This window comes from Erpetoichthys calabaricus, chromosome 9 (genome assembly GCF_900747795.2).
Source record: "Erpetoichthys calabaricus chromosome 9, fErpCal1.3, whole genome shotgun sequence".
In the NCBI taxonomy this organism is placed as follows: domain Eukaryota; kingdom Metazoa; phylum Chordata; class Cladistia; order Polypteriformes; family Polypteridae; genus Erpetoichthys; species Erpetoichthys calabaricus.
This window is the reverse complement of record NC_041402.2, coordinates 179274967-179302001: the sequence shown is the minus strand read 5'-3', so window position 1 is coordinate 179302001 and position 27035 is coordinate 179274967. Positions and strand designations below refer to the sequence as shown.

At 44.0% G+C, this 27035-nt stretch overlaps 1 protein-coding gene across 2 annotated transcripts in view; it reads left to right on the top strand.

Moving 5' to 3' along the window:
- The window catches only part of cdon (cell adhesion associated, oncogene regulated), a 42683-nt gene extending 23558 nt beyond the window's left edge, over window positions 1–19125 (top strand). The window contains exons 14-20 of one of the 2 annotated variants that reach the window (XM_028808458.2): window positions 705–810; window positions 10122–10244; window positions 12571–12801; window positions 13021–13277; window positions 13389–13468; window positions 15116–15360; window positions 17187–19125. In XM_028808458.2, coding sequence (XP_028664291.2) covers window positions 705–810; window positions 10122–10244; window positions 12571–12801; window positions 13021–13277; window positions 13389–13468; window positions 15116–15360; window positions 17187–17362 — 1218 coding nt within the window. In that variant the 3' untranslated portion in view covers window positions 17363–19125. Of the gene's footprint in view, window positions 1–704; window positions 811–10121; window positions 10245–12570; window positions 12802–13020; window positions 13278–13388; window positions 13469–15073; window positions 15361–17186 lie in introns of both variants that reach the window. The other variant, XM_028808457.2, reaches the window with a different exon arrangement.
- Window positions 19126–27035: the final 7910 nt, after the last annotated feature.

Genomic DNA, 27035 nt, shown 5'->3' with positions numbered 1-27035 from the left:
CCGACCTCGGATAAGCGGGAGACAATGGATGGATGTGCTTGAAGACTCGGACCCCTTAATTGTTTCTTTTTCTGCAATTAGCAGCCAAACACTAATGAGACACAAAATGAACCAAAACAACTGGTTTCCATCATACAATATCTGAAAATAAAGAAAGATGACGGTCTCAGGAATGTCGATCTGCTCAGGTCCCCCTAAACATTTTAACAGAACTCTTAGAAAGAGAAAATCAACAATGTCAGAAGCAACAAAGCCACAGAATTAAAGAACGAGTTTAATTAACAATGAATATTGGCACCTCATTAAGCAGCTGGTTGGAGTGAAATGGTTTGGAGTTGGAAACCCTGACTTAGGTGGTCTTCTGTTGGCTCACTCACTTCACATTTAATTTCTGTTTGGGTGCCATTTAAGGAAAGAAATGAAGCTAATCAGAGGAACGATGAAGAAATTCAGGGGAACAAATCTTAAAAAAGCAATTCAATTAAAATGAATTCACAAGAAGTTAATTAGCAGCATAAACAGGGCACTCATTTAAAAAATAAAAAAGGGGGGGTTAGAAAGAAAACCTGCAGCCACGGTGGTCCTCCAGGACTGGACTTGGAGACCCCTGCTTTAGAAGGCAATCACTTGACGAGTCATAACTCTCGACTTTCCTGTGTAAAGCTCCACGAGTAAAAGGCTCTTCTGCTTCTTCTCACTTGCAGTACACGCCGTCAAGCAACAATAACACTCCGATCCAGGGCTTCTACATCTACTACCGGCCCACCGACAGTGACAACGACAGCGACTACAAGAAGGACATTGTCCAAGGTGAGTCGGTGTACATTACATCTGGACACTGTGAGGCTTGGTGATTAGGGAATTGGGCTCTAGACCGGGGGGGTTCACCAGTTCAGTCATAGGGGGGTCCCCCTCTGATTAGTGAAGCTGGCTGGGAATGCAGACCTGCAGAGAAAGGGTCCGCCCCGTATCTAACTGTTCACGTTGTTGAATTAGCTTGCCTTAACTTATTTTACGTTCTGAGAAATGACAGTATGTTGTTTTAACTGTAAAAGAAATTCAGACTTTTGTGTTTTAAGGCGGACTCCGAATATTTGACTCCCATTTACCATTTTACTATTACTTTTGTCTGTGGACGTTGCTGCCTGAATTGTATCCAGATACTGGCAATTAGTGACAAGCGGTGCAAACTCGGGTGCAAATTACACTGTTCAAGTTCAAAGTTTGTCATGTGCACGGTAAGGAAACCCGTTTCCCCATACAATGAAATTCTTTCTTTGCTGTCCACACCAAATGACAAAACCAACGTATGAAGATAAACATAAATAAGTAACAAGAGGCAGCATAAAGTATAAAAACAGAAGTATAAAGTGTAATGTGCAGGTAGGTGTGTGATGGACAAGTCAAATACAGTTGTGTGAGGTAGATACAATGAGGTGGACCATGGTTATAAACTCCAGTCAGTTATTTAGGAGTCTAATGGCATTGAGGGAAAGAGTTCTTTAGCCTGGAAGTCCTGCATTTCATACTTCTATACCTCCTGCCTGAGGGTAGAAGTGTGAACAGTTTGGGTTGGGAGGGGTCCCTGAGGATCGAGGCAATTCTCCTGTGGACTCTGCAGTTCTAGATGCTCTGCAGAGAGGGCAGTGGAGTCCCGGTCATCTTCTCAGCAGTCTTTACCACTCTCTGCAGGAGTTTTGTGGTCCATAGCAGTAGTGTTTCCGTACCACACAGTGGTGCAGCTGATCAAGATGCTCTCAACAGTGCAGTTGTAAAAGTTGCAGAGGATCTGAATGCTAAAGGAGAGCCGCTGCTTCAGTGCCAGTTAGTAACTAGGAAGAACTAAATGGGCAGAGTGTTTGTTTAAGAGTGGCTAAATTTATAGAAACAAGTACTTGTTATATCCATCCATCCATCCATTTTCCAACCCGCTGAATCCGAACACAGGGTCACGGGGGTCTGCTGGAGCCAATCCCAGCCAACACAGGGCACAAGGCAGGAACCAATCCTGGGCAGGGTGCCAACCCACCGCAGGACACACACAAACACAGCCACACACCAAGCACACACTAGGGCCAATTTAGAATCGCCAATCCACCTAACCTGCATGTCTTTGGACTGTGGGAGGAAACCGGAGCGCCCGGAGGAAACCCACGCAGACACGGGGAGAACATGCAAACTGCACGCGGGGTGGACCTGGGAAGCGAACCCAGGTCTCCCAACTGCGAGGCAGCAGCGCTACCCACTACGCCACCGTGCCGCCCTACTTGTTATATTCCAATTAAAAAAAATTCAAACCTGTTTTGCAATTTCTGGATTGACGCAAAAGGCAGACAGAGGGGAGGAAACAGCAGCCGGCTTAATAAAGGCAGGAGTCCAGCTAAAGGTAGAAGAACATCTGCAGTTATGGTGGTCCTTGGGACAGAGCTTGAGTACCATGGATTTGAACCTTTTCTTACCAATTATCCCCCAAATGAACATGGCATTGGAGACACGGTGGTACTGTTGGGAGACCTGCGTTCATGACCTAGGTGGGCTCTGCCTGGAGTTTGTCTGATCTCCCTGAGTTTGAGTAGGTTTCCTCCCAGAGTCCAGATACATGCAGGTTAGGAGGGCCAGAAATACCAAACTGGACCGTGTGTGTGTGTTCATCCTGCAGTGGACTGGCATCCCATCCAGGGAGTGTTCCTGTCTTATGCCCAGTTCTTACTGGCATAGGTGCGAGCTTCCTCATGACCCTGCTTTGGATTAAGTGGGTTTTGAAGATGGATGGATGAGCATGACGTTAATGTAGAGATTTTTTTTTTTCCTTTTTAGCATTCAGTGTCATTTGCACCCAGATCTGCACTGCCCATCCGTCACTGTTTATTGGTATATGGATTAGCAGGTTAAGAAGATGGATGGGTTTGTAAGGAAAGGGGAGAGAACAAAGTGAAGGACAAGAGAATTAGCTCTTCGCTTCAGGCTACAAAACATTTAGATGACATCTTTGGAAAGGGAAATCTCTACTATGTAAGAATGACCTGACATGGCATTGTAAAATGCAGAAGCCGAGAGAGGATGTGCAATATTGTTACATTTTTAAATTGTTTTCTCGAGATAATGGACTAATTTTATTGAGATCTCGAGAAATGAACTGTTTTATCGAGATCTCAATAAAACACAAGATCATGTTTTCTCGAAATTCTGAAATAATTGTATCTTAACTTTTAATGTTCAGCTTATTGAAGCCACGCCCTGTTTGAAATGGCAGAAGAGCAGATCCATTATTTTTTTGTTCAATCGAGGGCTGACGCAGGCTGAAATATATTTATGCCATAGTTTAGAAAATAATAACGTTGGTGTCCGTCATTTAAGAAGACGGTTAGCAAGGCTTCAGCTGTATAGGCGTCGCAATAAGCGAGCCTGATGCCAGGAGCAAAGGTTAAGTTTTGTTTTCTTGAGATCACGATAAAATTATTATGTCAAGAAAACATTTTCTTTTTCTCAACATCACGATAAAATTAGTCTTATCTTGAGGAGACAATTTAAAAAAAAAAAAAAAAAAAAAAAAAAACAATATTGCATGTCCTCTCTCAGCTTCTGTAGTAAAAATGCTTAATAAGCCCTAAAATTGAATGTGATCCAACATTGGTATTTTTTTTTTATCCTAATTAAGTAAATGGATTCAAATAAAAACCTGCAGCCACTATGGCCCACCAGGACCGACTTTGTACACCCCTGGTCTATACCAGGGGTGGGCAAATTCATTCCTGGAGGGCCGCAGTGGCTGCAGGTATTTGTTCTAACCCAATTGCTTAATAAGAAGCACTTATTGCTCTAGAAACACTTCTGCTTCATTTTAGTTATCTCCCTCGTTAAGATTATGAACCCTTATTGCTTATTTAAGTCTTAAACAGCTGCATTCTTGGTTTTTAATTGCTCCTTATTAGCAAAAAGATGCAAATGACAAAAGAAACCAGCAGTTATCCATTTTGCTTGTTACCCTTTACACCTGTGTGTATTTATCATGCACTATTTGGTTTAATTAAATACTTGGAAGGAAAGAGAAGAGAAAAAAGTGAAGGACTGAGAATTACCCATCCGTTTTACACTTCAAAGTATTTGGATGATATCCTTAGAATGGAAAAAAAAATCTAGGATATGAGAATAACTTGACATAGCAGAGTTAAAGCACAAACAAGCCATGAAATGTAATTATTGGCAAGGATTGTTTTCTAATTAAGCAACTGGGTTAGAACAAAAACCCGCAGCCACTGCGGCCCTCCAGGAATGAATTTGCCCACCCCTGGTCTAGACCATGGCTGACATGGTAACCACAGTGATGAGTGCTTCTGCCCACAGCTTCAGGGACCAGGGTTCAAATCTTGGCCCACTGACTCTACATGTGTAGGTTTTTACATATTCTCTCTGTGTCTGTATTGGGGTCTCTGGTTCCTCCATTCTTCTACCCTTCTGGAGAACATACTTGTTAGGTTAATTAACTGGCCAACTATTGGGTATGTGTGTAAAAGTGGCCGGCCTTGGACTGTAACCTAATCCATCAACAACCCCAATCCCCAGGTCAGGTCCTCCTTAAAGCCTCTGCTCAACCAACAATCATGTAAATGAGTTTGGATTGAAGTTGAAACGGATGGACTTTAAAACTCAAGGCCACCCATTTAAGTCTGTGTTGCAAATTTTCAGTGTGTCTTGGGGCAAGTCATTTAGTTGACCTCTTCATTTGTTAAAAAAAAAAAATATAAAAAAAATTACCTAAAGTAAGACATCCAGTACTTCCTTTTTATGTGTAATTTTATTCATTGGAATGTCATCCTAAAGTTGGTCAGCAAGCCGACAACCCTTAACGTAGAAGGGATCCTACTCCATTGAGCGCTTGAGCAAGAATCTTAACCTGAAAATTGCTCCGAGGTGCTATACAGTGTCTGACCCTGCACTCTGACCTCCGAAAGGTCATACAGAAGGACCATTTTCCCTCAGGAATTAATACAGGATTGGGATTTTTGATTTGAAATACTTTAAGTTGCTTTAGCAAGTCCACCTAACACCTGGTACGTGAGGTTTGAAGGCAATGTGGCCCCCTAGTGGCCAAGATGTTGCTTTCTCACTACTACAGTGAAATCGCTTAACTTGCCAGGGCTCCAGCTGTACAAACATTCAGGCAGTTGTACTGCATGTGCAAGTGGTCGCGGGATGATGTTTCCGGTGGAGAAGTGCTATATGGAATAAGTGGTTTATCAATTATATGATGTGCTCTTTGAGTAATGGAGTAGCTGGGCCCACTGGGATATGTGCCTCAGTAGCCATGACAGGCAGTGGGGGGGGCTTCAGAAACCGGTACGGTTCAGTAGCAAGGGCTAATGCACACTAGAAAGTGGTCTTTGTGGTCACAGTTGGTGTCTGTAGTAATGGGAGAATGATCCCTGGCAGCACCAGGTGGCGCCATGATGTATTAATAAAAGTAATTACCACTATGGGAGGTGATGGCAGGGGTCTGCCAAGTCCGTCCTGGAGTATTTGTTCCAACTCGATTGCTTGATTTAGAATCCAATTATTGCCATTAACTGATCTTCTTTAATTGTATGTCTTGTCATTCTGCCATGTGAGGTCATTCTTCTGTGTTAAATTTTATTTTCTAAGGATATCATGCAAGTGATTTGTAGCCAGAAGCAGAGGAGTATTTGTCTTTCAGTTTTTTCTCTACAGTTTGCTTCTCTTCAGTTTTACAAGTTTACGTTTTGTTTAATCTTATTAAACCAAACAGTTCATAATGAATACACACAGGCGTCAATGATTTAGATTCATACCTAGTGGCATGGATCGTGGACTATCTTAAAGACAGACCTCAGTATGTGCGTCTTAAGAACTGCACGTCTGACATTGTGGTCCGCAGCACAGGAGCGCCACAAGGGACTGTACTTTCTCCAGTCCTGTTCAGCCTATATACATCGGACTTCCAACACAACTCGGAGTCCTGACACGTGCAAAAGTTTGCTGATGACACTGCTATCGTGGGCTGCATCAGGAGTGGGCAGGAGGAGGAGTATAGGGACCTAATCAAGGACTTTGTTAAATGGTGCGACTCAAACCACCTACAACTGAACACCAGCAAAACCAAGAAGCTGGTGGTGGATTTTAGGAGGCCCAGACCCCTCATGGACCCTATGATCATCAGAGGTGACTGTGTGCAGAGGGTGCAGACCTATAAATATCTGGGAGTGCAGCTGGATGATAAATTAGACTGGACTGCCAATACTGATGATCTGTGCAAGAAAGGACAGAGCCGGTTATACTTCCTTAGAAGACTGGCGTCCTTAACATCTGCAATAAGATGCTGCAGATGTTCCATCAGACAGTTGTGGCGAGCGCCCTCTTCTACGCAGTAGTGTGCTGGGGAGGCAGCATTAAGAAGAAAGACGCCTCACGCTTGGACAAACTGGTGAGGAAGGCAGGCTCTATTGTTGGCATGGAGCTGGACAGTTTAACATCTGTGGCAGAGTGAAGGGCGCTCAGCAGGCTCCTATCAATTATGGAGAATCCACTGCATCCACTAAATAGTATCATCTCCAGACAGAAGAGCAGCTTCAGCGACAGACTGCCGTCACTGTCCTGCTCCACTGACAGACTGAGGAGATCGTTCCTCCCCCAAACTATGAGACTCTTCAATTCCACCCCTGGGGGTAAACGTTAACATTTAACATTATACAAAGTTATTGTCTGTTTTTCACCTGCATTATTATTATCATCAATCTTTAATATTATTTATTTATTGTATCCGTATACTGCTGCTGGATAATGTGAATTTCCCATTGGGATTAATAAAGTATCTATCTATGGAAGCGAGTTTGATGGAGAGCTGCTGGTTCCTTTGTCATTGTCATTCTCTTATTGATAAGAAGCAGCAAGTAAAGCTGTTAAAGTAGCAGTTTAACTCTGCTGTGGTACCTTGGGGTCTCTTTGACCCATGGTGTTTTTTTTATTTTATTTATTTATTTTTTTTAAATTATCATGATTGGTAATAATAATAATGCATTTTATTTATAGGGCACTTTACATTATGCAGCACTTTGAGATTTACTACTAAAGTTTAAACAAAAGCACAGCAACATAAAAACAGAGATAAAACAACAGTAATTAGCATTCTTGTTAATAAGCTTTCCTAAATAGAAAAGTCTTTAGCTGATTTTTAAAACGGCCCACAATCTGCTGTGTTCTCCGGCTGTCTGGTTGGGCATTCCATAGCCATGGAGCAGCAGCTGCCAAGGCTCGGTCACCCATTGTACGAAGGCAGTAGGTATTTGCGAAATGGAGGTTTCTTGCAGTGGATTGTAGTATAAGGAGTTCCTTGAGATATTGTGGAGCATTTCCATGGATGCACTGGTGAGTAAACAGAGTTTGTATTCAATACGGATGTGAATAGGGAGCCAATGACGTGACCGGAGGATTTGTTGAAATGTGTTCATATTTCCGCACCCTCATCAGGATTCTTGCAGCACTATTTTGAATTTGTTGGAGCTTTCGAAGGCTCTTGCTGGGGATCCCGATGAGGAGGGCATTACAATAGTCCAGTCTGGATGAGACAAAGACATGAACCAGCTTTTCAGCATCACAGAGGGAGAGGTAGGGACGGAGTTTGGCTATATTTCGGAAGATGAAGGAATGCAATTTTACAAAGGTGATGGACACGTGTATCAAATGACAGATGGGAGTCTAACTTGACACCCAGATTTGTAACTGAAGGGGAGAGGGTAATGGTACAGTCAGAAAAGGAAATAAAATTTACAGAGGAACGAAGTTGTTGGGGGGGGTGCCAAGTAAAAGAGCTTTAGTTTTACTGCTGTTCAGCTTAAAATTCTTAGACATCCAGGCCTTGGTTTGGTGACCTCGCCTTTCACATTATTTTCATAAGGCCTTGGTTCCGAACAACGTTACACACGTTTGCTAGTTTGTGTCCTTTTTTTTTTTTTTTTATTTTATTGAAATCACACAACATTCCATACAAATAAGTTTTTACAAATATAAGATCGAAAACAAATCAACCCCCACCCCTGAGAAAGAGCACTAAGCCAGCAGAGTAAAACTTAAAGCTAGTAAAAATAAGTAAATTAATAAGTTAATAAAAATAAAAGGGAAAAAAAAGTGGAGAGAATCTTCTTCCTCGGTGCCTTAAAAGCTTAATCTAAAATGTTATTGATCAGATCCTGCCAGGTTTTGAAAAGGTTCTGCACAGATCCTCCAAGTACGAATTTGATTTTTTCCAATTTCAAATAGTATATAACATCAGTTACCCACTGACTTAACAGAGGCGAGTTAGACTCGTCTTGTTCAATTGGAAGAATCCTATGTGTCAATACTGTAGTAAAGGCCATTCCAGTTTGTTTGTCCTTCTCCACTTTAAGCCCCTCTGTGAGCCCCCCAAACACAGCTGTTAGTGGATTAGGAGGGATTGGGACACTAAGGCCATCTGATAGGCCTGTAAAGATTTTGGTTCAGAATGATGTTAATTTGGTGTAGGTTCAAAATATGTGACCCAATGAGGATAGAACTTGATTGCAATGTTCACAGGTTGACTCTCGCCCTGGAAACCATTTTGGACAATTTTAAGCGAGACAGATGTGCTCGATTTTAATATAATTTTGAGTTGAATAATTCTATGCTGTGCGCATATGGAGCTCGAGTGGATTCCCCGCATCGCTACCTTCCACTCCTTTTCTGAGATGTTGAGTGAGAGATCCTTTTCCCACTATCCTCTTGGATCTTTGAAAGGGAGGGACTGTAAAATGGTTATATAAATATATAAATTGCAGAAATGCGCTCTGAGTCCTCGAGACTGATCAATATTTTTTCCAGTATAGAGGTAGGTGGGAGGTGAGGAAAATTGGGCAGGTTCTGTTTTAACAAAGTTTCTGATTTGAAGGAAGTGAAAGAAATGTGTTGCTGGAAAGTTAAATTTGGAACGTAGTCGTTTGTAGGATGCAAAGATGACGTCTATGTACAGATCTCTTAAGTGATTCAATCCCAAATGTTTTCCAGACATTAAAAACTGCATATGTTTGAGAGGAGATGGGAAAAGTTGGTTCTTATGATGAGGTTCTGTTTATTGTTTTTTTATTTGCATTTGTGGTCAAATGGACCCCATAGTACCTACCTTTTTATATAGATATTTTTCTCGTATTACGAGGTAACACAATGCCAGCAGTAAAAGTAGGCCTGCAGTGATGTAAAATAATCAGAAACTTGCACATGAAGTGTTGTGCAATATTATTTGAAATTTGTAATACATTTTCTGTATCTTCTTCTATATAGGCGATTTGAAAGTTTCTAAGACAAATACGCCTCAGTTCGTCGATATTTGAGTACAAACATTTGTTGTGTAATATTTGGAGAAAAACAAAGTGTTTTTATTCTTGTAATATAGTAAAAAAAAAAATTTTCCTCTCTATGGGGTCACGGTCGACGTAAGATTTATTTATTTTTTTTTTTTATGGTACCGGAGCAGGGTTAAGACTAAAAGAAGCAAATAAGGGTGGAGAATCTTAATAAGCGGGACATCTAAAATGTTGCTTAAGCATTCATGGACTTCTTCCCATTAAGAAATGTTGCTGCAGCAACTGTGGTCTTCCAGGACTGACTTTGCAGACCCCGTACTCTAAAACAATTGGGAGATGTGGCTTGTTTCAGTGAGCACTGTTGAACTGGGGGCTGGCTGACTGAAAACTTGGAAGGGGCAACGCATTGATTGGTTATACTAGCTGCTGGGCAGTTATGGTGGCTGTAAGTACATGGAAGAAAGTTTGGGGGGGGGGGGGCTCTGTTGTGCGGAATGGGAATATGGCATGGGTAGACCTGAATAAAGAGAGGAATGGCATCACCGAGCGGTTCTTCGGTAGTGAGCGCTGGACAAATTTGGTTGGCAAGTGCTGCTTTCTTTTTTCTTGTCATGGGGTCCTGCAAGCGATGCAGCCCACCCAAAAATAAAAAAAAGAACTCTTGATGGTGGGAGTTCTGCCAAGAAAAACTGAACAGATCCTTACAAGGCATGCAGTGGGATAAAAATGCAGACGGGAGTGCGGTGTGTGAGCAAGTCACCCACGCGTGTCGTTTCACCTTTCTTCACCCAGGGACCAAACACTGGCACCTCATCAGCCAGCTGCAGCCAGAGACTTCATACGACATCAAGATGCAGTGCTTCAATGAGGGTGGCGAGAGCGAGTTCAGCAACGTCATGATCTGTGAGACCAAGGGTGAGTGGACAAAGGGAGAGTTCCTGAGATTCTCTGTCGGCTTGTCCCAGTGTATTTTCTGTGGGGGGGACTGTGGGGCACATAAAATATTGCAGCTGCCAGTCCGTTTCCTTACCTTACTTAGTACATGAGTGGAACTCCTCCAGCTGCATTTTTTTGATTAAAATATGGGATCATGTACTCCAGGATGCCAGTGGAAGTTAAGGAGAAGTATAAGACGGATGCTTGGAAGTATTGCTTCGCACAGAGTTATGGGATATCCTTAAAAAAAAGCTACTGAGTGAGGGAGTTGACCTAGAAACCCTTTATTTACATTTTATGTTGTGCTTTTCTCACTACTCAAAGAGCTTTACATGGTGAGCGGGGAGCCCCTTCAACCACTACCAATACGCAGCACCCATCTGCAGGATACAACAAAACGCCATTTTGTGCCAGTCTGCTCATCACACATTAGCTGGTAGGTTGAGAGAGAGTTATTTGGAGAAAGGGTATGATTACAGGGGCCAGAAAGCCTAGGCCATGGTGGGACTTTTAGCCAGAACATCGAGATACACCTGTGTTTTTTTTTTTTTTTTTTTTTTTTTTTTTTTTTTTTTAAACAATGGATGCCTAGGGATCATTTATGACTACAGAGTCTGGACCTCAGTTTTGCGAAGGATGGCTCATATTTACAGCACAGTGCCCCTGTCATTGCACTTGGGCATTGGGATCCACACATGGACCACAGGGCAAGCGCCCCCTTGCTGGCCTCACCAACACTTCTTCAAAACAGGAAAAGCTTGGGTTGCTGCAGGATCTCCATTCTACATTCTGGCCAAGCCCAAACGTGCTTCGTATCAGGCGTGTGGCCCGTTTATGAATGTCTGTATATTGTTATGCCTACTAGCTTTAAAAGCACCTGGATGAGCTGCATATAGAACCTCATTTTAATATCCCTATATTAAATATTTTTCTGTATTTGAAGTAATACTCCGCCCACAAGATGGATTGTGTATGTGTATGTATGTATGTAGATATTGTAACAGTTGAGGCTGTTATCGACCTCTCGAACCCTCAGGTAGTACGCCAAACACCAGGTAAAAAGTCCAAGACTTTTTATTTTTATAATAATAATGTGCACAAAGCACCCCTCACTCCACACTATTTGTGCTTTATTATTGATTACTGAATATATAAACACTCCGCCACCCTTCCTCCCAGCTCCGCTCAATGTCTGGGCTTTCCCAGAGTCCTTTTATACACCCTGACCTGGAGGTGTTCCTGTCCCACAAACCACAAGTCCTTATTACTTCCGGGTCAGGGTAAAAGTCCGTTTCTTCAACCCGGAAGCACGTCGTTTCTTCTTGTCATGTGACCATGACGCACTTCCGGGTTATAGGGCACGTAAGCGTCCGACAGTCTCCCTACAGCGACTCCCGGTGGTCCCCAGGGTATCCAGCAGGGCTGTGTATACAAACTACACGGTCCATAAGGCCCTGCTGGAATTCGGGGAACCTCCATGCTTTTGGGAGGGCTCCACCTGGCAGCCTGGAGGTGTGGGCCAGAATATTTAGCAGGCCATCCATCACAATATACATTCACACACACACACACACACACAATATATGTGTGTATATGTGGCTTTCTCCCATGTAGTTTGTAGTGATGGGCGAGAGAAAGTTTTAAATCTTTGTGTTCCGATGAGAAAAAACCTTTCTGATACTACAGTGGTCTATGGTGCCCATTGTTGCCCCATGGTAAACCTTATCAAATGGAGAGCTTTTGTTTGTTCAGGTTACATGGCGGCTGTGACTAGCCCGATATTGTGGAGTCACGACTGACCACACCAATTCACTTTTAGCAGATCAATTGGTGACGAGGATGGGATTTGCATTGTGGATGGGTGAAGTGCAGTGGCAGTGCTGCGCAGAAGAGTTGGGGGGCTGACCAATTAAGAGAGAGCGAGAGATTGGCTGACATTACCAGGATTTGCTCCGCTTGCAGCGTCGGGAGTCCGCCGAGTAGCGGAGCTCTGCTGTTGCTGCACACTACAAGGCGGACACTTCAGAGCCTGATGTTGCAGGTTCATGACTGACCACCAGCAGTTTACCAAAATGATGTGTTGTGGTGCGAGTTCACAGTAATTCAGATGTTAAATTGGGGGGGGGTGGGGGTGGTTACTGTATTCGGACACCTCCGCAGTTTGCCAACTAATTGATGGATTGAGTGGTATCCCCTTGTTTGTCTGTCGTCTTGTGTTCTTCCCATGGGTGGCTAATCCTCAATGTGCGTCAGGTGTTGATGGAAATTGTTTTATATAACTAACTGTCTCTATCTTTCACCTCAGTGAAGCGGGCCCCTGGTGCCTCGGACTTCCCCGTCGTCCTACCTGATGACCTGGTGACTCCGTCAAACCCCCTGGAACGTGGAGTAGGTAGTGGCTCCCATAGTCCTGTGCTGCACAGTAGAGACACCCTGTACTTGATTGTGGGCTGCATGCTTGGCCTGATGGTGCTCATCCTTGTTGTGTTCATCTGCATCTGCCTGTGGAAGAGCCGCCAGCAGCACACACAACAAAGTGAGTGTAATCCACAAACCCAACCCGTCATGTAAAAGTAGTTGAGTAAATAGACCTAATGCCCCGCCAAAGTGTACCCGCTTTTGATCAGATGCCTACTGTTGTCACTCCTCAGTCTTTGTTGCCCCGCTTACCTTCTCAAATGGTAAAAGCATTCAGCTTATGGCCCACTCCTTCTCACGGATCCCTCTAATTATGATGCCTTTCTTCACTTTCCAGAGTATGACCCCCCAGGGTACCTGTATCAGGGGGCAGAGATGAATGGCCACATGGAGTACACCACACTGCCCGGCACCAGTTTGATTAATGGTGGTGTTCACAGCAGCTACGTGTCCAATGGCTCTCTCTGCAATGGTTGCCCGCATCTGCACCACAAAGTGTCTGGAGCAGGAACAGCTACTCTCAATGGCGGTACAGGCTGCCCATGTTATGAGATGTCCCTCGGCTACGAGCACACCACACCACACCTTCGAAATGTAAGTTGCTTCATTCAAGAGTGGTGCAGCAAGGACATCTGTCTGTGCCAGGCAGGGTGGAGGCACATTTTGGCTCCTGGCATAACGTGACATGTTTTTCCGTTTTGACAGGGAGGTGGGATGTATAAAGCTTTACCCCAGATGGATCCCTCGGAGTGTGTTAACTGTCGAAACTGTCGCAACAACAACAGGTCAGTGTACTGCCTTGGTTGATGGTGGGGGCTGTGGGTGAGTGGGCACTACTAGGGTGGAATTTTCATTGCTCTGTAGTCATTATCCAACCCGCTATATCCTAACACAGGGTCACGGGGGGTCTGCTGGAGCCAATCCCAACCAACACATGACACAAGGCAGGCACAAACCCAGGGCTGGGTGCACACACACACTAGGAACAATTTAGGATCACCAGTGCACTTAACCTGCATGTCTTTGGACTGTGGGAGGAAACCCACGCAGACACGGGGAGAACATGCAAACTCCATGCAGGGAGGACCCGGGAAGCAAACCCAGGTCTCCTTACTGTGAGGCAGCAATGCTGCCACTGTGCCGCCCGCTCTGCAGTTGTTGTATTACAATTTTACATTTTTTTGGTATCGCACTTTTCACTGACCGGCTCAGACCACTTAACCTTATTAGTGTTAGACCCGGGGATCACTCGGGCTGTAAGAACGGTGCTAAAAGCATTCAAGTGTTATGCGGGCAGCAGTATGGATGAGTCAGGCTTGAGTGTTACCTGGGCACTGATGTAGTCTTCTAGCCTCATAATGGGGTCTTGCAAGCAGTAATGATGTGATTTGGAGTGTTCAAGCACTAAAATTGAACTGGTCAGTGATGCTAAAAGGGAATTCTGGGAATCCGAAAGTGACACTCACGTCACTCGCACATGTACAGTGTGCTGTTCGTGTTGTTCATCATTAATTTTATTTGTATCATTATTATACATCTGACTTTGTCCTTTTAATGTTTTGCACATTTTTACAGTAGCAAAATGAGATTTAATAAAAATGCCATTTTTCAAGCCAAAAAACACAACACTTTTTGTTTTCGAGAAAAATTGTAAGGCTAAGGAGGCTAAACAAGTTCAGAGGTAAATTCAATGGCAACATTACAAATTTCTAATTACTTGATAGTTGGTTGTTGTACCACGTTAGCCATTATGGATGCAATGAGAGGTCAAGCAAAATGACCCCTTGTGTTGGTTCAGTTAGTCAATTGACTTCTCATTGTAATTATATAATGGGTACACAAAGACGCAGACAGGAAAACAAAGTAGTTTGAAACTGATGAACATAAGTGGAATCCAACAGTATCTGTTTTAAAAGAGGGACAAAAACAAGTTAACGGTTATGGGGAGATCCACAACCTGAAATTGCAAGGTTTCACAAAAAAAAAAAAAAAAAAAAACTGCAAAAAGGATGGACATAAATGACTGAGTCCTAAGAAAAACTGACTAGAGAAGTGGAGTGCCACCTGACTTATGAGCGCGGGGCAGGAAGAGGTGGGTTCTCAGCCGGAAGTGAGGTGTGTAGGAGGGTGTGGTCTGAGCCAGAAGTGGGCGGAGTTCTAGGCGGGCTTTCCTTCTGCTGGAAGAGGGAGACACTCTGCGCTTTGTTCTAACCGGAGCCCTTAGACTGCCTCCCATGTGCACGTGTGTGACACTGTCCATTAATTTAAGTTGCTACTATCGCCCCTAATGCTCATCCTATAAAATTTTCACCCTGCTGTATTTAAGATTTTTTTTTTTTTTTAAATGGGTTGGACAGATTTTTGTTTTAAATATCCGTCTCCCCCTGCAGATGTTTCTCCAAGTCCAACTACAGCCTCCCTGTTGTTCACAGAGTGTCGCCGTGCCGGCAGGACAGTCTGGAGATGGTGCCTTTGAACCACGCGCCTTCGACCCCTCGCTGCGACTCCAGCTCGGTCAGTGAGGGCCATGGAGACTCTGGTGATGGGGTAAAGGGAGTTCATGTTCCCGCATCCTCCACGGAACTGCCTTGCACTTTCTCCAGTGAGCCAAACGAACTGCATGCCTGCTGCCAGCTTGGGGATGTGCAGGCAGCGCCTCAAGGCGAAGAGCAGCCAGGTAATGATGATAATTATTACAGGTGCGTTCTGCTCCTTGAAGACCCAATGTCCTGTCCTGTTGTCAGAAACCGCCACTTTCGCAGCATTTTAACTGGTGCACTGGCCCGCAGACATTCAGATCACTTACGTCCCAGTCCTGTGCCCGACCCCTTTGGGACACAGTACTAAACCTTGATGGACCCGGCCGTATCCCAAGCTTATTTCAATCAATTGGCATTCTTGGGTACAGTTTTACTCTCAAGCTTTTTCACATCCCGATTTCTCTGTACTTGAAGCCAGCTAGCTGAGCTCCCAGCAATGTGCTCTCCATCCCAACCCCACCACCCCTACCAGTGTTGAAACCCATCAGACAGGCTCTTCACATTCTGATCTTGGTCATGAATCAGTCCCATCAGATGAGCTCTTCACACGCGTCCCCCTGGCCTAGTCCAGCCAGCTCAGCCTGTTCCGGTTTATACATAACTGCAGAGTGAGTAGAGTATAACCAGCGACCCCACCGTCGTACAAGATGACTGGAGTAAATACAAGCAACGTCCCCAAATTGCACCTCGCATGTACGGCCAGCCAAGCCCCTCCACCACCTATTCCCATTTAGGACCCAGACAAATGAGCTCCTCACATGTATCCCCAGGCCTTACTACAGTTGGCTCAGTCCTATAACTGGTCCCATTTAGGACCCAGATGGGCGAGCTCCTTTACACTCAGTTACCAGTCTTGAACTTAACCAGCTGAACTCCTGGCTGCCAACACTACTTTAACTGTCCATGCCCTTGTTGTTCAGATCCCAGGATTATTCCAGCCAACCAAACAGCACCCTAAATCCCACTTCTACCTCCTTCTCCTTTCGGCTGCTCCCGTTAGGGGTTGCCACAACAGATCATCTTCTTCCATATCTTTCTGTCCTCTACCTTTTGCTCTGTCACCCCCATCACCTGCATGTCCTCTCTCACCACATCCATAAACCTTCTCTTAGACCTTCCTCTTGCCTGGCAGCTCTATCCTTAATATTCTTCTCCCAATATACCCTGCATCTCTCCTCTGCACATGTCCAAACCAACGCAATCTCGCCTCTCCGACTTTGTCTCCAAACCGTCCAACCTGAGCTGACCTTCCCACTTCTGCCAATAATCCATGATGAGCATTTCACATCCAGATTCCCCACCAGAACTCGGCTACAGTTGTTCCTGGCGTGTGGTTCTCATACTCTGTCCGGGCAGCCCAATTCTACCTCCTCACCCATTCCATCCTTCTATGGAGATAGCCCTGGCTTTTCACATCCTGAACCCCACCGAAATGAGCTCCTCACGTCTGGTTTCCCGTGCTTACTCCACTAAGCCTACACGACACTTATTTTTTGCACCCAGACGGATGAGTTGTGTCGCATCACGGTACGTGTCTTGGACCAGTTGGGCACCCTGCACATGGTTCCAAGTTCTGGGACACTGGCCTACCACCTCCTAAATCTTTGAGTGTTGCATCCACCCAGACAGGCTCTTCTTATCTAGATCTCCTTCCTGTGGTTCCTAAAACTAGCCCAGCCAGTTAAGCCCCTCCACCCCTATTCTAGATTTTGCACCCCGACAGGTGGGCTCCTCCCGTCCACACTTTTGTCTTGGTCTCGACCATATGAGCCCATCACTGACTGTTCCTTCCAAGACAGGCTCCTAACCACTTGCTTGATCCCCTTACTCTCAATTCCCAGTCCAGTAACCCAACTGTGTGAGCCCTGGACTTGCATATCTTGCCCCCCATGACTGACTTGAGGTCTGAACTTAAGCCTCCTTTACTCGACCAATTCTTTCTTTTGTTTCTTGTGCTTTTCAGAGCAAAGCCTGACCCCAGAATTGGAGGGCTCCAGTTTGTGTTGGGATGCGCTGGTTTTCTCCCCATTGGACTCTGAAGAGACGGCCGCCTGGACGTCGGAGTGCTCGACGCTGGGCGGCTGTGCTATGGACAACTGTGCTGGAGTGTTCAGACGGACACAGCTACAGGACTCCTGAGCACATTTATTTATTTTTATTTTTTAGTAGTGAAATATTTGATATGAATGTATCAGTTTCAAAAGAGTTTTTGCCTATTATATTATTATTATTATTATATTATAATTATTTATGCTTTCTGATGAAAATGTCTCCACGGAGAGGGGACACGGGCCGTTGTGTGTGTATAAAGGTATGAAATAATATAAAAGACGCAGGACTTTTCTTCTGAGCTTATCACTAGAGAGAGAGAGAGAGAGAGAGAGAGAGAGAGAGAGTGTGTGTTTGTGTGTGTGTTTGCTGAACCGTCTTTTCTCTTTTGTAAAAACTGACCACCCAGTGTCTCTTGCCCACCTTTGCATATTTTTACTTTTGAGGCATACTTTGCTTCTCACTCCTGGGTTTGTTTGGGATCCCCCCTTCTTCCTCGTACCCTTATTTCTCATCCTGAGCTTATTGGACATTTCAGCACTTGCCGCTTCTGCTGCCCCCTCTTTAACCCCCCCCCCCCATTTCTAGCATCTTCTATTTTACTCTTGTCACCTTGTGCCTGCTTGTTTCCAAGCTTTATTGGATTATGTGGCCCCCTAGTGGCTAACGTGATGAACTGTAAGCCTAAAATAACACGTTTTTCAGCGCCTCTCGTATTATAACACTAAGTACTCAAACATTTTAGGACGTGTGGTCCTAAAAATGTGCACTTCGTTGTAAACTCTAAACACGTATATACCAAGTCACATGGGGGGGGGCGCTGTGCTTTAATTAGAATAAACTTTTCTGGCCCCCTAGTAAAATGCCCGCCCGGTTGCTGCTATCCGCATATCGGGTAATTTAACTTTTGATTTAAAATCAAGGTGAATGTTTTAGCCCCAATTAGTTTGCGAGTAATATATATAATCGATGGTCACATCTGCTTAAACCACTTCAGGGTCATGACAGGCTGGAGTCAATCCTGATAGCACTGGGCAGGGTGCCAGTCCATTGCAGGACTTGCTCACACAGCTGATCGCCACTTGCAATTCTAAGCTACGGTGACAACAACTAGCGATTCAGGCCTGTTTATTGTCACCTCCATCATCCGCTCTCCGTGTGGCTGCTTTCCATTTGCTGTTTTTATTTTTCTTCTCACGTTCTGATGCCAGCCCAGTTTGTCATGGCCCTCCTTTTAATCTTCTAGATGCACACACCTTTGTTGGCAATTTGTGACCTCTTGTCATCTGCCCCGCTTTTTATTGCCCATTCTGTGTTGGTGTGTGTATATGTGTGTGTGCCAGCCTGTGCCCATCCTGCCGGGCGCTGACGCCTCTGGTAACCCTGGGCACCTCTACGAGTGACGTTTGCACCCCTTCTACCACCAGTGCTTAGCTTTTTGTTGATTTCTTCCTTACCAAGAGTGAGTCTGTGTACAGTTTTGTGGACTTTTGTATTTGTGACAATCCTGCAATGTAAAGAGAAAGAGAAAGTTATTTTTCTATTTGAAAGTTTTCTAGTCTACAGTCTCTGCCAGAAGTCCTGGTTTATTTATTCTCCGTTGTTTTTTTATATATTTTTTTTTCTCCTGTATTCTGCTTCATACTTGCCGGCTCTCCTGTGTTGTGTAGTCTCTGATGCTTGAGCGACCCAATGGTGGACCCCCACCCCACCCAACAAAGGCAAAGCCTTACCTACCGAGCGGTCGCCCACGGAGCTCGGGTCTCTTTCACTATGTAAATATTTACAGCGCCGCCGCTCAGGGCTCGGCTCCCGGATGTATTCAGTTCATAATAAACCTGCACTTCCTTCTGTTGAAATGTTTGTTTGTCTGTCTGACTCCTTCGCTTTATTTTTTGGGGTGGGGGAGTTGCTGCCGTTCAGTACCAGTAATTTCTTTGAAAGGACAAGTTGGGAACCCGCGACCTGGTCAACAGTATGGGTAAAGCTGCCGTCTCACACCTCCATGACAGTCTCCCCTTTCACCTTGCTTGGGTTTTAGCTCTGTCCACAGGTGTTCATCCCCTCATATAGTGGTCCAATACGGAAGAGTGTGTGCGGTGATGGACTGCATTATAAAATATTAGGCATTGTGGGCACACAAGCAAATGTCCCATTGCGTGACGTCTAGTCGACTTCTACCGACTGCAGTGGCTGATCTTGTCGCCACGTCAATTTACTGAAAATCGCTGGGCGTGTCACATTTAGAGAGGGCGTGCCCGCCTCCCAGCACCGTTGTGCGCGCCCCTTTTTCTGACAGCCAATCACGTGCTACCTGATGGAGCCTGCGCACGCGAGCACACCCACACACCCCCGTATTGCTTCTAATTTAAGACGCACGTTTTTTTTTTTTTCCCCGAACTTTATTTGGATGCATTTTAATTTGAGGTGTTTCAGTTGTCTTAATTTTTTAATTTAAATGAGCGATCCCCCTTGTGCGTGGTCTTTGAATGTGATTCACCATGCTGCCTTCACTTTATACATTTAAAATATTGTTATAAAGTGCATTGATTGGTTCTGAGCCGAGGTCTGCAGTTCCTGTCCGTTAAATAGAAGTCCGTTGTAAATTTAGCTCGAAGAACAGCCGCATTGTTTTGCGTTTTTCTTATTGTTCACACATTGGGGTATATTTAAATCAAAGTCCTTCATATGGTACAGTATGTAAATAACGGGGGGCCACCAAGTGGTGCGTGCTGCCTGAGGAGGTGGGCACACCAACTAACTTTCAGAATGAATCTTTGCACAGATTTGTACAGGGGGACACAAGCAGCTAAGTTTTGTGGAGACCTGTATGCATTTCCAGACCGGATAAACCACAATATTTATATTTCTATGGTACCTTATCATACACAGGAGGCAACTCAAGAGTGCTTTACAAGATGTCAAAGAACCAGAAGAAAAGGAAAGCAGAATTAGATGAGAAGAATAATGAATAAATAACAAACAAATGCAGGCTTGCATAACAAATGTGTAACTAGCTGAAATTAGGGGTCCTTGTATGGATGGCGTCATAATCGAGGTCTTCAATAATGAGTCAGATGTCAGAGGGTTGTGATGTACAGTCTGTTGGAATGTCAAAGGCAATGCATTTTATGCCTGAAAAACAAAAAACTGTCAGGAATGGTTTTGCAATCTGCAGGGGATCAAGACCAGAAGACCACTTGGCCTCCACTGGCCATTGTAACTAACAGCAATGTTCTTAAGTCGCTCTTTGTTTCAAGACTTTGTAGTAAGCTGGGGTGCCTGCCTGCATTTGGGGGAGGGGGGGGGATGTTTGCACCATACCTCTTTTGGATGGAGTACCTGCAGAAGCCAGCGACATTTTGAGGTGAAATGTAATTTGAGGGGTTCACCTCATTCTCATCTCCACTAAGGCCAGTTTGATGTTGTCAATTTGCCTAAGCTCCATGTTTTTGGACTGTGGAAAGAAACTGACATGGACACAGTTGGGATGTGGGATGCAAACTCTGGTCTCTCCCTACTTTAAGACGGTGGTGCCACTGTGCTGTCCTGTATGTATGTATGTATGTGTGTGTGTATATATAAAAATAGAGCGGGAGATTGTGATCAGATCTATGCATGTAATACTCTGAGCTACACCAGCAGCCATGGCATAACAGCTGATGCTTTGCTTCAGGCACTGATGTCCAACGTTTGATTCCTGCAAGGGGAAGCAAACATACATACAGATGATGAGCCCCAGTCAGGGTGTAACATGTGCCATGTGCTCTTTCTATTATTTGGCAGGAACTAACTATATATTATATATATATATATACTGTGCAAAAGTGAGGCAGGTGTGAAAAAATGCTGTAAACAAAGAATGCTTTCAAAAATGGAAGTGTTAATCATTTATTTTCATCAATCAACAAAATGCAGTGAATGAACAAAAGAGAAATCTAAATCAAATCAATATTTGGTGTGACCACCCTTTGCATTCAAAACAGCATCAGTTCTTCTAGGTACACTTGCACACAGTTTTTGAAGGAACTCGGCTGGTAGGTTGTTCCAAACATTTTGGAGAACTAACCCCAGATCATCTGTGGATGTCGGCTTCCTCACATCCTTCGGTCTCTTCATGTAATCCCAGACACACTCGATGATGTTGAGATCAGGGCTCTGTGGGGGCCATACCATCACTTCCAGGACTTCTTGTTGTTCTTTACGTTCTTAATAACTTTGGCTGTTTGTTTGGGGTCGTTGTCCTGCTGCAGAATAAATGTGGGGCCAATCATACACCTCCCTGATGGTACTGCATGATGGATAAGTATCTGCCTGTATTTCTCAGCATTGAGAACACCATTAATCCTGACCAAACCTCCAACTCCATTTGCAGAAATGCAGCCCCAAACGTTCAAGGAACCTCCACCATGCTTCACTGTTGCCTGCAGACACTCATTATTGTACTGCTCTCCAGCCCTTCGACGAACAAACTGCCTTCTGCTACAGCCAAATATTTCAAATTTTGACTCATCAGTCCAGAGCACCTGCTGCCATTTTTCTGCACCCCAGTTCCTATGTTTTCATGCATACTTGAGTCGCTTAGCCTTGTTTCCACGTCAGAGGTATGGCTTTTTGGCTGCAACTCTTCCATAAAGTCCACTTCTGGCCAGACTTCTCCGGACAGTAGATGGGTGTACCTGGGTCCCACTGGTTTCTGCCAGTTCTGAGCTGATGGCACTGCTGGACATCTTCCGATTTCGAAGGGTAATAAGCTTGATGTGTCTTTCATCTGCTGCATTGTTTCCTTGGCTGACCACTGCGTCTACGATCCTCGACGTTGCCCGTTTCTTTTTGCTTTGAGCTTGAACAGCACATCTTGAAACCCCAGTCTGCTTTGAAATTTTTGTCTAGGAGAGACCTTGCTGATGCAGTAGAACTACCTTGTGACTTGTTGCTGTTCTCAATCTTGCCATGACATGACACTGTCTTCCACAACCTCACCTTGGTAGTAGAGTTTGGCTGTTCCTCACCCAGTTTTAAGCTGTTTCTGTTTCAGTTAATGACTGTGTTTCAACCTCCGTGTGACATTGATGATCATTAGCACCTGTTTGGTAGAATTGGTTGATCAGACACCTGACTAGAATCCTACAAAATCCCTGACTTTGTGCAAGTGGACCTATAAGAATTGATGCTGGTTTGAAGGCAAAAGGTAGCGACACCAAATATTGATTTGATTTAGATTTCTCTTTTGTTCGCTCACTTTGCATTTTGTAAATTGATAACAATAAACAATCATTATTTATATTTCTGAAAGCATTCTTTGTTTACAGCATTTTTTCACACCTGCCTAAAACTTTTGTACAGTACTGTGTGTATATATCTTAATACATAATTCGCCAGCCTCCTCACTCACTCACTCACGTCCGTCCGAAGCCGAATGTGCAGTCGCCTTCTGCACAGCTTCCCGAAAAACCTTACGAGACCGAAATCGCGGCAGGCGGCTGATTTACGGCCGCAAAAATTCAAAGGGAAAGGCGACTTCGATTAAAGCTCTAGAGGCCTGAAAGGTGATTTCGACTACAGCTCGAGGCCTAATTACACATTCTGATTCAATTACGCATTCATTCAATACACCTATATCAGGTTTGTGGTGCTTATACTTATTGCTATTCCACTCGTACCCGTTTCATCTTACGTTGTCGAAACAGGCTCTTTGTCTAGTAATGTATATATATATTATATATTAATATATAGTAATATATAATAATGTATTTAATATATAATTAATAATATATAATAATATATTAATATATATCTCATAAAAAAATTGTTGGGTTGAGATGTGATCATCTCGGGGAGACACTTTGAAGTACCATGAGACAAAAGGACAGCTGCTGTACAGGCTTTTAAATGATCAACACGCAGACTGACATGCAGATCACGCAGCTCGGTAGCAGCTAGCAGCAAGCCAGCAGCTGATCCATCTGCATCTCCTTAGTATGCGTTCAGCCCCCCCTTCACAGCACGAGTGGCAGAGACGCGAAGTGGCTAGCATAAAGTGTGCCGTAAGGGGGGGTTGTGAGGTGGGTGAGCGAAACGAGTAGGGGGCAAAGCCTGCTAAGTGTGTGTGTGTGTGTGTATATATGCATGTGTGTGTGTATATATATATATATATATATATATATATGTATGTATATATATATATATATATATATATATATATATATATATATATATATATCCTCCTTTAATAAAATCCCTGTGTGAGTCCAGGTGTCCGTGTGTGTGTGTCTTCTGGTGAAGTGCGCATGCACGGGGGCACGGTGCGATGCGCGATATTACTGTCAGAGAAACTTACAGGCATTTTAGGGAAATACAAACCAGTATTGCTACGAGAGGAAATTAAAGGTACACAATCCAGTGAGTCATATTACAGCCACATACAAGCCAGTATTACTGTCAGAGGAGATTAAAGGCATATTACCGACGCGCACGCCTGTATTACCGCCAGAGAAAAGTAAAGGTATATTACTGATGTACAAGACAGTATTACTGTCACAGAAAATTAAAGACACACAATACACGGCGGCAGCCCACGAAGAACGGTCAGCTCAGCAAGTAAACATCAACAAAAGAAAGGCTGAAAGAAAGAAAAATACGACCAACAAAAAGAATGAGGTCAAAGTCCCTTGCCATTTAATACAGACTGTTCCTACTAATGTTTATGCACTACTGTTCTAGCACCCGTTATTGTATCGGGCTAAATGACTAGTATATACAGTATACTGTATATATTCATTGCATTCGTAGTCTGAGTCCCGACCTGATTGTATGGGTGGTTACCTACCAGGTAACGCATGTGGTTGGTCTGCCCTCGGCAAACACCTGCCACCAAATGAGGGCAAAACACATGTTGCATACTCTATGCATTATTTGAGAGTAAACTATGCAATATACATATATACACACATTATCCTGCCCATCTAAGATGTGTTGAAATTCAAGTAAGCAATGTTGACCTCAGTGTTAACGTTTGCAGTGTACCAGGCCATGTGCATGTCTCTGTGATATGCCATTTCGTATGGGATTCTTAAAAGCAGTGTTAAGGTTTGTGATGCACCATCTGTTGGAATGACAAAGGCAATGCATTTTATGTCTAAAACAGTTTGTGATGTGCCATCTTCTGGAATGACAGAGATATAGCAACTGGACCAACACAGACAGACAGTTATCCTGTTATTGAGATGGGTCTAAGTGCAGCCTGCAATACCTATGAGACAGGTCAGGTAATGCTCACAACGTCAATTGTTATGTTGGGGCATTACTTGACTGACCTCATAGGTACTGTTGCTTTTATTAAGGTGGATATATATATATATATATATATATATATATATATATATATATATATATATATATATATAATATGTATGTGTGTATCTCTCTTATTATAAAAAAAAAATATTGGAAGGAGACGATACGTGATTTTCTTTGAGACACTTTAACGTCCTGCAAGAGAAGGCAGTGAGACAAAAGTAGCATAGCGAGCAGGGGGGCAAAGCCCCCTAGTATGTGTGTGTATGTGTATGTGTGTATGTGTATATATATATATATATATATATATATATATATATATATATATATATATATATATACACATGTATATATCTGTGTTATATATATATATATATATAATATAGTAGTATGTGTATATATATATATATATATATATATATATATATATAGTGCCTTTTCCATTGTGAAAATAAACATTCTTGATACATAATAATAATAATTCATTACATTTATATAGCACTTTTCTCAGTACTCAAAGCGCTATCCACACAGGGAGGAACCGGGAAGCGAACCCACAATCTTCCACAGTCACCTTACTGCAAAGCAGCACCACTTACCACTGTGCCACCTGCTGAAGGGTTTGGGACAGCCACCCATATACTTGAAGCCTGGCTGCAAAAAAGGCAAAATAAGTTGCCCAGATGTGTACGGAGCTGAAGGTACAGAGGAAGTTGTCTTGAATTTAAGGCAGGCAGGTGGAAGTGATGTCATTGAGGCTGGGGACCGGAAGTGACATCACTGGCCCTGAATCAGGCAGAGTTTCCCATGTTTGGTCTGCAGAGATAAAAGAGGAAGGTTTAGTGCAGCCCGCCACCCCCTGGCCTGGTATGGCATTACCTTCATTTGGTCCATTTAGCAGCCTCCCGTACGCACGAGTGTGACACTGTGTGTTCAAAGAACTTCACAAATATACAGAACAGTGCAAGAAGAATAAAAGCACAAAAAATGATCAAATAATAATAACCATAGGCAGGCATAATATTAAACGTCAAACACCAAGTAATATTTTAATGCATGATGCTGAAGGATCTGAATTAGAATAAGAAACAATAAAACCGATGAAATAATAACCATGCATATAAATAAATAGCAAACATCCATCCATCCATTTTCCAACCCGCTGAATCCGAACACAGGGTCACGGGGGGTCTGCTGGAGCCAATCCCAGCCAACACAGGGCACAAGGCAGGAACCAATCCCGGGCAGGGTGCCAACCCACCGCAGGACACACACAAACACACCCACACAACAAGCACACACTAGGGCCAATTTAGAATCGCCAATCCACCTAACCTGCATGTCTTTGGACCGTGGGAGGAAACCCACGCAGACACGGGGAGAACATGCAAACTCCACGCAGGGAGGACCCGGGAAGCGAACCCAGGTCCCCAGGTCTCACAACTGCGAGGCAGCAGCGCTACCCACTGTGCCGCCATAGCAAACATTAAACACCAAATAATACATCAATACATGAAACAGAAGGTTGTGAATAAGAAAACATAAAGTAAAATAAATAAAATCTGCCAAATCAACACAAAGTGCCCAGTGAAGACCATGAATGAAAAGCGTATGCTGTGTCTGTGTGACCTCCATCCATCCATCCATCCATCCGCCAACCCGCTGAATCCGAACACAGGGTCACGGGGGTCTGCTGGAGCCAATCCCAGCCAACACAGGGCACAAGGCAGGGAACCAGTCCTGGGCAGGGCGCCAACCCACTGCAGGACACACACACCCAGCACACACCAGGGCCAATTTAGAATCGCCAGTCGACCTAACCGGCATGTCTTTGGATTGTGGGAGGAAACCCACACAGACACGGGGAGAACATGCAAACTCCACGCAGGGAGGACTCTGTGTGACCTGTATACGTGATATACCAACATTGTCCAATCTGCCCGTAGCGGGTCACACTCATACGAGCTGGTACAGTAAATTTACATTTTGGTGAGATTGTTATTTTCAACTCGTGGATTTATTTATATAGGGGGGAGAATCATTTTCCGGGCATGTCAGACATTTTTTTCTGGTATCTGCCATTTGCTACTTACCTCCACTTTGTGCCAATTTAGCTAAGGCCCTTTGCAGAACAATAAAGTCAAAGTTATGCCAAGTGCTAATAATCTTTTCTCCAACTCTGCAGTGTCTCGTATAGAAAGGCTAAATGAATTAAAATGGCCATAGACTTGTGGCTTGAAGGCTGCCTTGCCATCCCAGGTGGAGATTCTCTGTAATTTATGCCCAGGAGTGCCACCTGCAGTCCACACGCCGTCATTGCACTAACAGAGAACGCTGGCGGCTCTCTAGAGGTGAGGAGAGATGTGCGACTTGACCCGGTGGCTTTGCCTCCAAAATGGAGGTCTTTATTTATAGCTTGCTTATCGGAACAACGGTTCCCATTGTGCCTCCTGTCCAGCTGTCGGAG